The sequence below is a fragment of the Pteronotus mesoamericanus genome, unplaced genomic scaffold (genome assembly GCF_021234165.1).
Source record: "Pteronotus mesoamericanus isolate MK-2021 breed Mesoamerican mustached bat unplaced genomic scaffold, CSHL_Meso_final contig_169, whole genome shotgun sequence".
Taxonomy (NCBI): domain Eukaryota; kingdom Metazoa; phylum Chordata; class Mammalia; order Chiroptera; family Mormoopidae; genus Pteronotus; species Pteronotus mesoamericanus.
Window position 1 is genome coordinate 1,979,057 of NW_026555068.1, and position 13,701 is coordinate 1,992,757.

The window sequence follows — 13,701 nt, forward strand, 5'->3', positions numbered from 1 at the left end:
TGTGGTTCCTGACTCTGAAGCAGCCCGTTTTGAACCAAGCAGAGCAGAGTGGTGCTCAGGGTTCTCAGGCGGCAGCATGACTGTGAGCGCTAGTGCATGACAAGGTTCTTGGATTCTAGGTCACCCAGTCTGGACAGAGCAGACACTGGATGCCTGATAGAGCACTGAAAGAAACCAACGGTTGGCGGGGGTCAGGTCATCGTGGGTGTTTCAGGATTTAGAGAGCATTAAAAATAGCCAATGTAGGAGTGGCATGTGTCTGGAGGGGCAAAGGTTTCTGAGGACCCAGACAGCCCCATGGCTCCCTGAGGCTCCAGTGCCTGGGCAGGTGACGGGGTCGTGCTTCTATTTCAAGAAGGGGAGCCCGCGTCTCTGGGCGCTTTCCAGGGAGAGCCCCGCTGCTACGGCCCCAGCCATCCTGCCCAGGCTGGGCGTCTCGCAGTTCCAGGAGTGAAGGGCTTGGGACCGCACAGCTGGTGGTGAAGTGTCAGGCAGAACTAGGGACCCCGAGGCCCCTCTGGGCAGCTGTGCCGGCCCCAGGCTGGTGACCCACATGCTCGGTTCTTGGGGTGGCTCCCCAAGCTTTGGCAACTCACCCAAGCCATCGTTTCCTTCCAGTGACAAGGTCTAAAGTGTGTGTGGGTCCTGGTCCAGTTTTCATCAGTGGCCATGGGGGACGGGAGGGGCTCCGTGCTGGCCGCAGCTGGAGACAAGGACGGCCCAGGCTGCTGCGCTCGGACAAGGCTGCTGCCACCCAGGCCCCTTAACGGTGCCTCCCCATGGGGGTGAACCCCCGCACTGACAGGTGAGTGCAGTGTAAACATGGGGTGAGAATGGAGATGTAAGAAATCCAGGGGTGTTTTCAGGTCACACTGCTCAGACAAGCTGGGGGCCACCGGAGGACTGGGGCAGCAGGCCGGCCGTCCTGAACTGTCCCCGAGTGCCTCCCGTCTGCCCTGCTCCCGTAGGACTCCTGCCTGTTTCCGCCCTCTCCCATTGCCCCGCCCTGTCTCGCCCGTGTCCATGGCGGCCCCCTGCCTGTCAGTAAAGCTCCGCCTGCCCAGGCAGCGGGGCTTCTCAGAGGACTTGGGGGGTGGGGGTGGAGGTTCGCATCTGTCCTCAAGCCCGGAGAGGAACAGGCCCTCACTGGGGGCATCTTCTCCCTCCGGGGGTCCAGGAAGGGGCGGCTGCATCAAGTACTCATGGGCCCAAATCAGACTCCTCCATCTAACAACGTCAATTTTTTAAACATTTTAAAAAACTACTAAAGATTAGTCACCTGGTACATAGACAAACCACACGTGAACAGTAAATGCTCTACCACAGAAAGGAATAGACTAATAGTTGTTATTACTAACACTAACGAGTTTTCTGGTTCTAATTTCCAATCAGCTGGCAAGCTAAGCACAAACTTGTGTCGACATAGTTTATTAAATACAAACACATTTCACATTTTATATATTATTGTCTCAGGTAAAAATATCTTCAGAAATTCGACTTCATCAGTTGGAGAAAATGTGATTTTAAATTGCTCTTTTAAAAAATTCACGACTAAAGTGTAGAGACATCAAGTATTTACAGCACTAAAAAGGACAGTAGTAAAAATTGGTCAACTCCAGGAATGCGGCGTCGTGGTCAGCGCGGAGGGGAGGAGGTCCGCGTCAGCCCTGCGCCAGCAGCTTGGCCCTGCAGCTCTCGCGAAGCCTGGCGATGGTGGTCATGGACAAGCTGCCGGGCTCGGAGAATATTTTCTGGAAGAGAAATGGAATTGGTTTAAAAACCAAAACGTAAGTTTTTTACCATAACTGCCCCCTGTTAAAGGCGAGGCTGTGGCAGGTGGATATACGAAAAACCACAGGCCTGCTGCAGGTGGAAGGAGGAGAGCCCCCAGTCCAGAGGGGTACTTGATAAATTTCAGATATTAATCCTTACCAGAGGCATCGTTTGCAAATATATTTTCTGGCCATTCTGTTCACTTCCTTAGCTGCTCAGAACTTTTTGGAAGTTTGATGTAAACCCGTTTGTGTAGTTTTGCTTCTGTTGGGCCTGTGTTGTTTTTGTTTAGACCCGTTGTTGTATCCTGTGGCAGCTCAGGCTATTCATGAGCAGACGAGGTAAAGCATAAGAAGTCAGATTTGAGATGTGGAAGCAGGAAGAGACTCAGATTCACGTCTAGTAAGAGAGAAAACTACTCCCCAGTGAAGAGAAAAGACGGTGTCTCGGAGACAGAGGGAGAGGACAGAGCCCACAGGCAGGCAGACACAGCTCTGGGGCCCATGACGTGAGAACAAACATTTCAGGCTGGCAGATGCGGTATCACATCTTTTATGCGTAATGTAATAATCAGTTGTGCAGCTACTGCTGAGAAATTCGTGGTTATAAAATAGGCCAAGTGTAAAGGCTAGTCATTAAAAACTTTTTTAAAGAAACTGCATTTCAGAAATTTTTCCATAGTTTTGCAATACACAGCACTTAAGGTCAGGGTAGTGTTTACATAATAACTGTCCACATTCTTGGAAAGTGGAAAGTAGATCAAATCCACTGAAATGTGCCAGGATGTTAGAGTTAACTGTCCTCTTCGCACTAATGGTGCCCTGAGTTCCAATATGAGGTCACTGTTTGTATTCTCCAGGAACTTCTAGAGGTTCTTGCATAGGATTTCAGACGTAGGGATGCCAATTGCTGTGCTGATGTGCTCTTACCACAGAAATATACAACTTTGTAGAGATCACTGAGAAAAGACTCACTGTACGAGGGCTGTTTCCTTGCCCACTTCCCTTGAATGGCTACAGCTATCTGTGCAGACACACAGCATTTTTATTTTGATGTGAGTAGATTGGCGAATCCTGCCCAGTATCCTCATGATCCTCTGTGCTTCTCTCAAGCCCACCAAGCTCACGGGGCCTGGAGCCCCATTGGGCCATAACAGGCAAAGTCCCACCATGGACAGCCTGCCCACCGGCTATAGGCTCCTGGGAAGACAGTCACCTCGCTGCCTCTTGCACTGTGTAAATACTAGCACTTACTGAGCACTTCACCATACACAAGGTGCTCTGCTATGCACTGACATAAATTATATCAGAGCTAAACAACCTGGAAAGCATGTTGCTGAGTCAAAGAAGTCAACAGAAAGGTACACACGCATTCTTTGATTCCACTTACCATGAAATGTCCAGAAGAGGTAACTCCTTAGAGACAGAAAGTATATGATGGTTGCCTGGGGATGGGAAGGAGGTGGGTAAGGGCTTCCCCTTTCGGGGTGACAAAAATGTTCTGAAGCTAGATCATGGAACTAGACCTCTGATCTGTACATGTTAAAAGGGCAAATTTTGCCCTGACTGGTGTGGCTCAGTGGATTGGGCATTGTCCTACAAACTGAAAGGTCACCAGTTCAATTCCCAGTCAGGGCACATGCCTGGGTTGTGGGCCGGGTCTCCGGTCGGGGGCCTGAGAGAGGGAACTGATCGATGTCTCTCTCATACTCATATTTCTTTCTCCTTCCCTCCCCCCCTCTCTAAAAGCAAATCTTTTTTAAAAATGGGTGAATTTTATGGTCCGGGAATTCTATCTCATTAAAACAAACAAACAAAATGCCCTAAACAACCCTAGCATGGAGGACCTATTGTCATCTTCCTTTATAAATGAGGAACCTGAGTCTGAAAGGAATCAAAACCTAACAGCAGTCGTACCCGTAAGGGCGAGCTTTGATTCTGTCTGAGTTTAGTGTCTGGCTCCTACAGACTCCTCCACATACAATCGCAGACTCTGCTATATGGGGCCTGGAAGAAGCACAACCCTGCCATCTGCTGCTTGAATCCCCCTACAAAGTTCTCCCCGAGAGGCCACCAGCCAGCTTGCAGACTCCCCGGGCAGAGCAGTGGCCCCTCGGGAGGAGGCACTCTGTCATCATGGTGACCAGCTCCAGCTCTACCTGACAAGCCCCAAAAGAAGCAGTTACAGGTTTCTGACGTTTCTCATCCGTCACCACTTTCTCTTTATTGAGGCTGCTGGCAGGTGACCAGGGCTTGATACAAGCTGAAATGTCAGCGCCCACACCTTCCCACATGCCTGCCATTTAAAAGATGCATGTGGCCCTCGTGACCACTAGTCCCCACCATAGCGCCTAAACTGGAGGCTGTTTTCTGAGGCCAGGTGGAAGCAGAAGCCCCTTCCAGCTGGGGCCCCAGGAGGGAGGCCCCAGTTTTCTCTCCTCCCAGGAGCTGTCCAGCACCCAGCATCCACACGTCACCTCCAGAGCGGTGTAGGGAAAGCCCAAGGCAGGCATTCACTGGCTCAGAGCCCTGGATGTCTTCTAAGTCAGTCCCAGCCACTGGAAGGCTGTCCCTTAGTTGCTCTCAGGCACAGCAGCCCAGCAAGGTGCTTGCTATCACCCAGGAAGGTTCAGAGAAGCACCCAGCCTTCCAGGCATCTAAACGCTGTGCCACGTGGATGGAGCCAGCAAGCCCTCTGCCACCTCCTTTGAATTTGTAATCGTATAAAACGGAAAAGTGAAGAGCCAGTGGGCTAGGCTCTCTAGATGAAGGCTGTGTGGACGCTAGCACCCAACATCTCCCACAAGGGCCATTCAAGCTTTGGGCCCTGCTCCTCGCTGTCCCCTCTTCCCACTAGCCCACCTAAAGCCTGCCTGGCCAGCCTAAGCCTGTCCCAGCTCTGGGGCCGCCTCAGAAGGCCTGTCGAATGCAGCTCCCACTTCATTCCTTCAGCTGGTCTGAGTCACCTTCATAGCCTGCAGCCCTACTAGAACCAGGAGAAACAGGAGACCTGCTGTAGATGGGGTCATCAGGAAAGCCCTCTGAGATCAGGTACACAGGCAGCCGGCTTGGGAAGGGCTTCAGACCTTGCAGAACTCTGCCACCTCCCAGGCTCCCAGACCCAGAGAAACTGAAGTTCGAATTAGAGAAGTTGTGTACTTATACCCTTGATGAGTACACCTTCCATCCCAGTGAACTTGGACTGGCCCTATGGGGCGTCCCATTGGCACTGGACCCTGCCCCCCTTGGGGCAAGCCACTCCAAGGTCGGTGGCACAGGAGGAGGGGCGGCAGCCACTGGATTCCAGGTAGGTGGCCCCCACGCGTCTGCCTGCAGGCCCTAGGCTCCAGGAGAAGGTGGGCCCAGAAGGGGCTTGGAGTCCCTCTTCAGGGCTGCTTGAGATGGGAGGGGTGAAAGGACCCAGCTGAGGCAGAGGGCCAACGGGAGCACAGGGACAGACGCTTTGCCGGAGAGACTACTGTGCAAAGCCAGGACACCCACTTCACAGGCCAGGCAAGTGGACCAGCAGAGCAAAACACAGGCTGAGCACATCCAGACTCTCACCTGCATGAAGGTGTGGCATTCAGTCACAAAACTCCCTTTGGTGATCTCCTTGAACTTTTCACAAATGTCTGCAAAACTGGTGGCTTCCAAAATAAAAGCCTGATGTTGTTTAATCAGGGTCAGAGCCACCCGGAAGATAATCTTCGAGCCTTCATTGAACAAACAATCCCAGATTCGCAGTACTGTCTGCAGAAAAACAGAGAAATGGCGCATCACTGCATGGTCACCTGAGCCAACCCTGATCCCGACGAGGAGCACAACACGCTCACCTCCACGGGCAGGATGTCCACAAACAGGCAGATAAACCAGCGTGACACAACCAGAGTCCACAGGACGCCGTGCCCGTCCATCAGGGCCGCCACTGCGGGCAGCTTGGTCCTCACCAGCTCCCCCAGGACCTCCTGGTCTGTCTTCAGGCCCAGCATCTCGGGGCTGTAGTAATCTGCCACACGGATAAGGAAAAACACCCAAAAACATGCGTCATGTGTTCTACCAAACACAGCCCCTGGCAGCCTCGTCCCTCCTCCCCGAGCCAGGGAAAGAAAACAGGTCTGTCCATGTAGGAGCCTTTCTAGAAGAGAGGAGGGCTGAGTTAGAGGGAGGACCCACGGTGAGATGCCACACCATGTAGTTGAAGGGACTCCCGGGAGTGAGCCCCAAAGCAAGGGCCCCCGAGGTCCTTGGGGGCCCTGCTGGGCCTCAGTTCAAATTTGCTGGCAGAAAGGAGGGACAGTTGCGCTCCCCTGTTCGTAGCCATATTATTCACAACAGCCAAAAGGTGGACATAACCAAGTGTCCACCTATGGATGATTAGATGGATAAACAAAATGTGATATATATACGCACAATGGAATATTATTCAGCCTTAAAGAAGGGGGAAGCTGACATGTGCTACAATATGGATGAACCGTGAGGACATTCATGCTAAGTGAAGTTAGCCACAAAAGAACAAACGGTGTACGGAGCGCCTCAAGCAGTCTAAACCAGAGGCAGAAAGGAGAATGGTGGGTGTCAGGGGCTGGAGGAGAGGAATGGGGAGCAGTTACTTAATGGGAACAGTTTCAGTTTGGGAAGATGAGAAAATTCTGGAGGCAGACGGTGGGGATGGTTACACAACACTGTGAATGTGCTTCCTGTCACTGAGCTGTACACTTAAAAATAATAAAGACTCTAAATTTGATGTGTTGTGTATTTTTTCACAGTAAAAACAAAACTTTAAAATCTGCAGGTGGCAGCTGCCTTGCCCTGTGACCCAGACTGAGGGAGGGCCCAGCAGCCACAGACCTGCTGCCCTGTCTCGGTGGCTCCGCCCAACCTGGCTAAGGGAGGCTTTGGGAGCTGGAGGAGCAGGCGCAGGACCACCTGAGCTGCAGGGACAGCACCGTCTGACAGCGAGCTCCTTCCCAGAAGCAAGGGAAGCTGCTGCAGGATGCAGGTGGCCCGTGGCCTGGCCGTGGAGGATGAGGGAGCAGGTGCAGACAAACCTGGCCCCGGTGCCCACAAGGTGCGATTGTGCCACCCACCACATACAGAGTCAGGAAGCGGTGGGGCTCGAGGCAGGTGGTCCCTCTATGTCCTCCCCTTGCACCCACTACCTCCGCAGAGCAGACGGTGCAGGTATGCAAATCAGTGTCATAAAACACAGCTGGGTGGTGAAATGTGTGCCCTTGATGGGATGGACTTGGGGTCAAGGACGGTGGCTGCCTCAGCCACAGTGGCTTCTCCAGCAAAGTGCCAATGCCCCCTGAGCATCCCAGGTTCCTCTGCGCAGAGGACACACTCTCCCTTCTTTACTGGTGTTGTGTTTATTTATTTCTCTTTTATTTTTTTGTTATGAAGATGGTACATGCATCCAATAAATTTGAACATTACAGGAGAGTATCAGGTGAAAAGTCAAAGTCGTCCCCTAGGTAACCAATCATCACTAAGCAGTTTGATGGGCCTCCTCAGTACTTGTAATACCACGTAACACACTGACATCTTGTAAATAGAACCCTGTCAGGCATCCATTTGCAAACTTCCCCAATACTTTTGCACATCCTCACACACATGGCCTGCCCTCTTAAGTGAGGCGCCTTCTCAAAGATAGACCACAACCCACTTCATTGGCTCCTGGTTGACAGTCTCAGATGTTGTCCACCACATGTGTGCTCATATGTGCAGGTAAATGTCTACACATAAAGCTGCTCAGCAAAAGTTCTCTTTACTGAAGTCTCAAGGAATCCTGCATGCTTTCTCCAACTTGAGGGTGGAGGCCACTTCGTTATATTTACCAGAAATTTTAGAAGGAGCCAAACGTCTGCATCTCTCCGAATACAGAAAGACAGAAGTAACATTAAGTCTAAAATTTTTCCCAAAAAGGGCTGATGACTTAATTTGGAGAAATTTCTTTTATTCCAGTTTAGTGGCTTGCGAGCCCCCGGATGTTGAAACATGGAAACATGGGAAACAGGTCGCTCTGCTCGTCCCAGCAGAGGGCCTGGGCACCAGCTGGGAGCCAGCAGTCCCTACAGCTCTGTGACCACACGCTCGACAGCCGGGCAGACCAACGCTTCCAACAGTGTGTCCAACTTTTGAACAGACATCTGCCTTGCCAAAAAACTTCCTAGCTTGTTAATGCAACATATTATAATACATTTTAATGCTTAATTTCTGGCATAAAAATTGAGTTAAGTAATCTATGTAATGAAATAGGAAAATGAGCACCCATTCTGCGTACTGTCAAACACAGCATCTTGTCCTGCTACCCATCTGATGTTTTATTATGGAGCAAAATGGGGCTTGGCCACCTGGCGCCTTTGCACATGACCCAACAATTAGTGTTGAAGGAAACAGGCTTTTGTTAACAGGGTTCCAAAACCCTGGAAGTGCTAAGAGCACTCCTGCTCAGAACCCTCCTCTTTCATGAGACCCAGAACGCCCCTTGCTCCCCAAAAGGCTACAAACCAAAACCATGCCCAGAAGTTCCCCATACTCTTATTTGTCCATTAGCTGGTCAAGCAAACAGATTTCCATCCTTTTTGGAATGTGTACTTTTGAGTTTCAGAGTTGCCATTTTTTCGTGGCAGCTTTTTCTTTAGGGTTTGGGGTACACTGTTTTTAGCCTTCATGGAGTGGTTCAGGAAAGTATGCGCTGTGTTGCTCTGGATCATGGTGGAGTCCAGGGAGGCACACGTCCCAAGAGGGAGACTTCTGTACATCTTTCAGAGAAGCTGAAGTCTGTAACTCAGCACTCCTGGTCACAGTTCAGCTCCAAGCACCTCTCAGGGGTCTAGGAAGCCAGGCAGGTTCCCACTGCTCCACCAGCTCTGCCGCCCTCTTCTCCAGGCAGCCCTCCTCTCCCACTGCAGACCTCACGGCTCTCTCCCCCAGCTCTCTCCCCCACTAACCTTCAGCTCACCCTAATTTAAATACTCGGCCCATAACTTTCCATATAATCTTACATCTGGCCCCTCCTATGATGCGTTAGTGTTCGCCATTTTTGTCAGTCTCCCTGTGTCTTTCACCCTTTTTTGGCTGCCATCTTTAGTCAGGGCAGGAGTTCCCAGTGACACAGTGGCACCTGGAGTGGGCACCTGCACCCCGGCCTCTCACGCAGGCAGGCGCTGTATGAGCTTCACCATTCACTGCATGTTCTCAGAGTCACTACACAATTTTCCCTGGGGGGCAGCCCTCTGCCCTTCAGGAAGGCATGGCTATTAACTTGCCTTTTGTTATGCAATGTATCTTAAAGGTCATACCGTTGCTCTTGTGCCTTTAAACCTGCCTCACGTCCCGCCCAAAGGCAGGATTGTGTGGGGCTGTTCCCCTATTTTCAGAAGACCCATGCTTTGTACGCATTACAGCTTGGTCACTCCCTATGGCAAAGGAACAAGATGGTCTTGTCAATTAAATAGTCATTATGAATATTGACACAATATCACAGTCATGTGGCTAATTTTCAAAGAGTAAGTTACAATAAACTATGTTTAATACTAAAGTACACTGAAAATAATTTAATAGAAGCCAATTCAGTTATAAAACACTAGGGATTAAAACGAATTCTTTCCTTTCACAAATTTATTTTGCATCTGTATCTTGAAACAGCCATTTGCTCTCTTCCTTTTTAAGTCAGCAATATTCTGGTCCACATGGGGAGAAAGAAGCAAAGATTCTCTCCTCTCCTTCCAGGACTGGCTTGAGTGCCAACCCAGTTAGACGAGTGGCATCTCAGGGGGACCAGGTTTAAGTGCAGGAGAGATAAGAGGATTTGCCAAGAAGGATATTTAAGCTGTGAGCACAGAGCGACCTTGTCCTTGACTCTGGAGAGGGCTTACGGCAGCTTCCAAAAATAGATGTCAAAGTCACACCCCAGACTGCCACAGGCCCGAGCCAGTCGCCAGGGGAAGATCACTGAACCCTCCGTGTCTATTTTCCCTCCTCAATGCGTTCTGCCCTTGAATGCTGAAGGCAAGGCGACCACGATTCCTTGCAGGCCCCGCCTGCAGTACTCCCCTAACTACCGTCTGAGCAGAAGAGCCCCATCAGGCTGACACTCCTCTGTGCACAGATCAGAGAAATCCTCGGGAGCCGAGCCAGCCTCGCCTCTCTGGGGCCCCTTGTTATGCTTCTCCTGGGGACATTCACCTCTGCGGACAACCTAATTAATGGCTGTGTCAGAACACTGAAAGGCTAAATGGTCCCGCAGCGGGCAGGGCAGGCGCAGAGGAGCTGTCTCAGGGTGGGTGCTGCTGCTGCTGCTGCTGCTGCTGCTGCTGCTGGGATAGGGTACACAGATTTAAAACGTGATTTCTGCTCCATGAGTAGTAAGCGGTGGAGCTGGGATTCAAGCCTGTGTAGTCCAATTCCAAAACTGATGCTCTTCAGCCCACAGATGAAGTGTCTGCCTTGTGAGAAAGCAAACGCATGTCTCGTAGGCTATGGAATACTATGGGGGAGACCCTACAGGTCAGTTAATCAAGAGAACACTTGAAACATACTCAGGTGCAGCCGAGGTGAATAGAGCCCAGTGGTCACCCTGCCCCAGCCCCGCTCCTCAGGGGCTCTGAATCTTACTACACGGAATGTGCCTTATCAGTCTCCATCTCAGCCACACCTTCTAGCTTGAGCTGGGTCATTTCTATGATGAGCAACAAGCAACCTGTTTCCCTGTGTCTCAGAGGAAAACAAGTCTGACCAGCTTTTCAGGATGCCAGTATATATTAGTTCATTACTGCACTGACTCATTATTTGATGTAATCACCCAAGGGGGCTCTCCCCTCTCCAGATGGGCACCATTAACACCAGGGACTCAGAGCCCGGTCCTTGCCCAGCTTCTCTGCAAGGCTCAGGAATCCTCTTTCATCCAAGAAGTGAATCTGCTTTTCTCTTGCACCCTTTCACTGAATGCCTTGGTCTCAGTGGTGACTCATCAGGAGAGTCACCAGGTTCTCAAGAAGCCACCTGGTGTCGCAGGAGGTCTGAGTGAGACAGACTTCTGGGTGTGGATGTGTGGAGGGTAAGTTTAGCATGCATGGACACTGTTTGCTAGAGTTTTGTTGACTTAGGACTGTGAGAGGTATTTACGTATAAAAGTGAAATCCTTTGAGTAAACCTTATCTGAGTAACTAATAACAACAGAGTGACGCTCCTGGAGCTGGCAGCGCCTGCGGAGAACTCAGGCAGCAAGACAAAACAGGGGCTGGCCAGGCATCCACAAGACCATGCGTTCCGTGACTTCGTACAAGAGACTCACTCTCTGCTTCCGGGACCTCCTTTGCGAAAGGCCTGTCACGATGTTGTCTTCAGTTCTAACGCTGACATTTATCCCATTTCAACTACTCTGAAAGTGGGGAGTCACTTGCCTAGAATGGTGGCCATCAGGCAGCTATGCTGGCTTTGACATCCTACTTCACTGTTGTTTAAATCTGCATTTCCTTGCTCACAGCAGAACTTGGTCATCTCTTCAAACTTTGTTGCCATTCAGGTTTTCTATTTTGTAAAATGCCTATTTGCTTTTTCACAAAAGTCTGACTCCATCTGGAATAGAAATAAGGATCTAATTTCGTCTTCTTTCATATAAACAGTCAATTGTCACCAAACAGTATTTCAAATTATCTTTCTTTCCCCCATTAATCTCACAGAGATCCTAATAGATTAATAGATCAGTAGACCAAATGATGTCTGGCCCCTTTTCTATTTATACATCAGTAAGCTAATACCGCTTACTGATTATAACAATTTTAATTATTATAGCATTGTAATAAATCTCCAGTATTCTCCTTTCAAGCCTTCTTGGCTTACCTTTGCTCTTGAGTCTTCCATATAATTACAGGACGTACAGCTGCCTCTCTGCATTTGGAGAGCTCTGCAGTGACAAGGATAATCCCTTTTTTGCTCACTGTCCTAACATTTTTATGTTGATTTTTTTTTTTGTTTTTGAATGAAGGCTGATGGCACTGCACTTTACTCTGACTGAACCTAATAATGATAGGAAAGACATTTCAGAAGCAGTCGGGAGGCTTGCATTTTTGTTTTTCTAAGTGAGCATTTATCACCTGCTAATAATCTGCTGTGAATATTAAAGGAGTTGAGAAGGCCCGAAGAAAGAGCTATCACACCCCACCCCCTGAGGTCAACTACCCCAAACTCGAAGACCTCAACTGCAGACCTCAACACTTCACTGCTTTAATACCCCAGCAGGAGGAAGGAAGGTTTTCCTCCAGCCCAGCAACAAGTCCAGCCAATGGAAATGTCACAGCTCAGCCAAAGAAAAGCCACAATCACCTGAATGCTTACTTTCCTTTAATGAACTTTCATTTTCCTCTTGCTGATGATTTCTTTGTCCTGCCCTCCTTTCTATAAAAAGCTTCCATCTTGTATGACCCCTCACAGAATCTCTCTGCTTACTGGATGAGACGCTGCTTGATTCATGAATCATTTAATAAAGCTAATTGGAGCTTCAAATTTACTCAGTTAAGTTTTGTTTATTAACGGTGGAGGAGAGACTGTTCCATAACAGGACCGTTCTCTGTCCCTCAAGCGGGACCTGGCCAAAATGGAGGCTGCTTTATGAAAACTTCCTTTAGAGGCCATCTGATTGTAATTGATATAAACTCATTCTGATGTAAATCGGCACCCCTCCCATGCCTCCTACTAAGTGCTGGTCCCTGGAACAGGCTGTTGTCCTTGACTTGTGGTCAAGCCTGTAATTTCCTGTACCTGGTAGCATTCCCGTACTAGGACCTGACACCATTCCCCCTTTTACCCTAGAGAATTCTTTGGCACCTGCCAGGTGGCACAGGGATCCATTCTGTCTTGCAGCTGCCCAAGACATGTCTCAAATGTAAGTTTCCCTTAATAAATTGTATCAACTGCCAGCCTCTTTCTTAGGTCTTTCCTGGCCCTCCGCTTAGGGAGGTAAGTTTTCAGTCATGGGTCTTCTTCCTGGGACTGTGTATATGAACATTAACACTATATATTTCACATATTCATTATGGGTTGTGTTGGGGTTGCTGTTGCTCATTGTTTGACCTCTTGCCGACAATGGGAGTTCCACAAGGGCAGGGCCTTTTATGTTTTGTTCACTGATATTTTCCCACACCCCCAGAACTGAATTGATCATGAATATTAAATACTCATTGTAATCCAACCTGAGGACATCACTGAAGCAAACGGTGAGCATGTTACAAAGCTCTGTCAGTATTTTATGTGGAAAGTCCTGACTCCCTCTTCCTCGTACTTTCCCCATCCCTGCAGTTCGGGCCTTCACGCTGAGGCTGGGACTACTCGAGTCCTCCTCCCCTTTGGGCTCTTCTCAACCTCGGGACCTCTACACCTTCCCTTTCGCCATGGGCAGCTTCGTCCAGCCTGGCCTTTGGCACGCCCACTCTGGAGCCCTTGCTAATTAATGGCCGCACCGGCGCATGAGAAGCACCCCCATTTCCCTCTGTCTTCCCAGGTTCTCCCTTTCTTTAATGGTACCACTCAGGTTCACTCTTTCATGCCAAGGTCTTGAACCTGGGCTCTGCCACAGACAGCTTTGGGATTCAGGCCTTAGGTGTCCTCCTCTGTAAAACTGGTATAGTAGCTGGGTCTACGCGGTAGAGTAGTTCTGAGGCTTAAATGGGAATGCAGGCGCAGTTTAGCTTGGAACCTGAAACGCGCTATGTGCACACCACACTCATGTCTTCAGCATGGAGTTTCTAGAGATGGGAGCCAGCTCTCCAGAGAAGTCCCTGCGTGCTGTCCTGTGGTGGGTCTAGCCTAACCCAAGCATGTGTGAGAGGGCGGAGGAGCACAAAAGCAGCTCAGAGTCAGACACAAAAAACAAGAGCAACCCAGGGCTCACTGCCATGGGAAGCCTGTAACCTCCCCGTCCACCAGT

The 13,701-nt window shown here is 49.9% G+C and overlaps 1 protein-coding gene across 1 annotated transcript in view; it reads right to left on the minus strand.

Moving 5' to 3' along the window:
* Positions 1-1,425: 1,425 nt before the first annotated feature.
* Positions 1,426-13,701, minus strand: part of GRTP1 (growth hormone regulated TBC protein 1) — a 28,162-nt gene continuing 15,886 nt past the window's right edge. Inside the window, exons 6-8 of the mRNA XM_054565887.1 lie at positions 5,606-5,778; positions 5,337-5,522; positions 1,426-1,751 (exon numbers count right to left, since the gene is read on the minus strand). Of these exons, the coding sequence (XP_054421862.1) occupies positions 1,662-1,751; positions 5,337-5,522; positions 5,606-5,778 (449 nt within the window). The 3' untranslated portion in view covers positions 1,426-1,661. The remainder of the gene's footprint in view (positions 1,752-5,336; positions 5,523-5,605; positions 5,779-13,701) is intronic.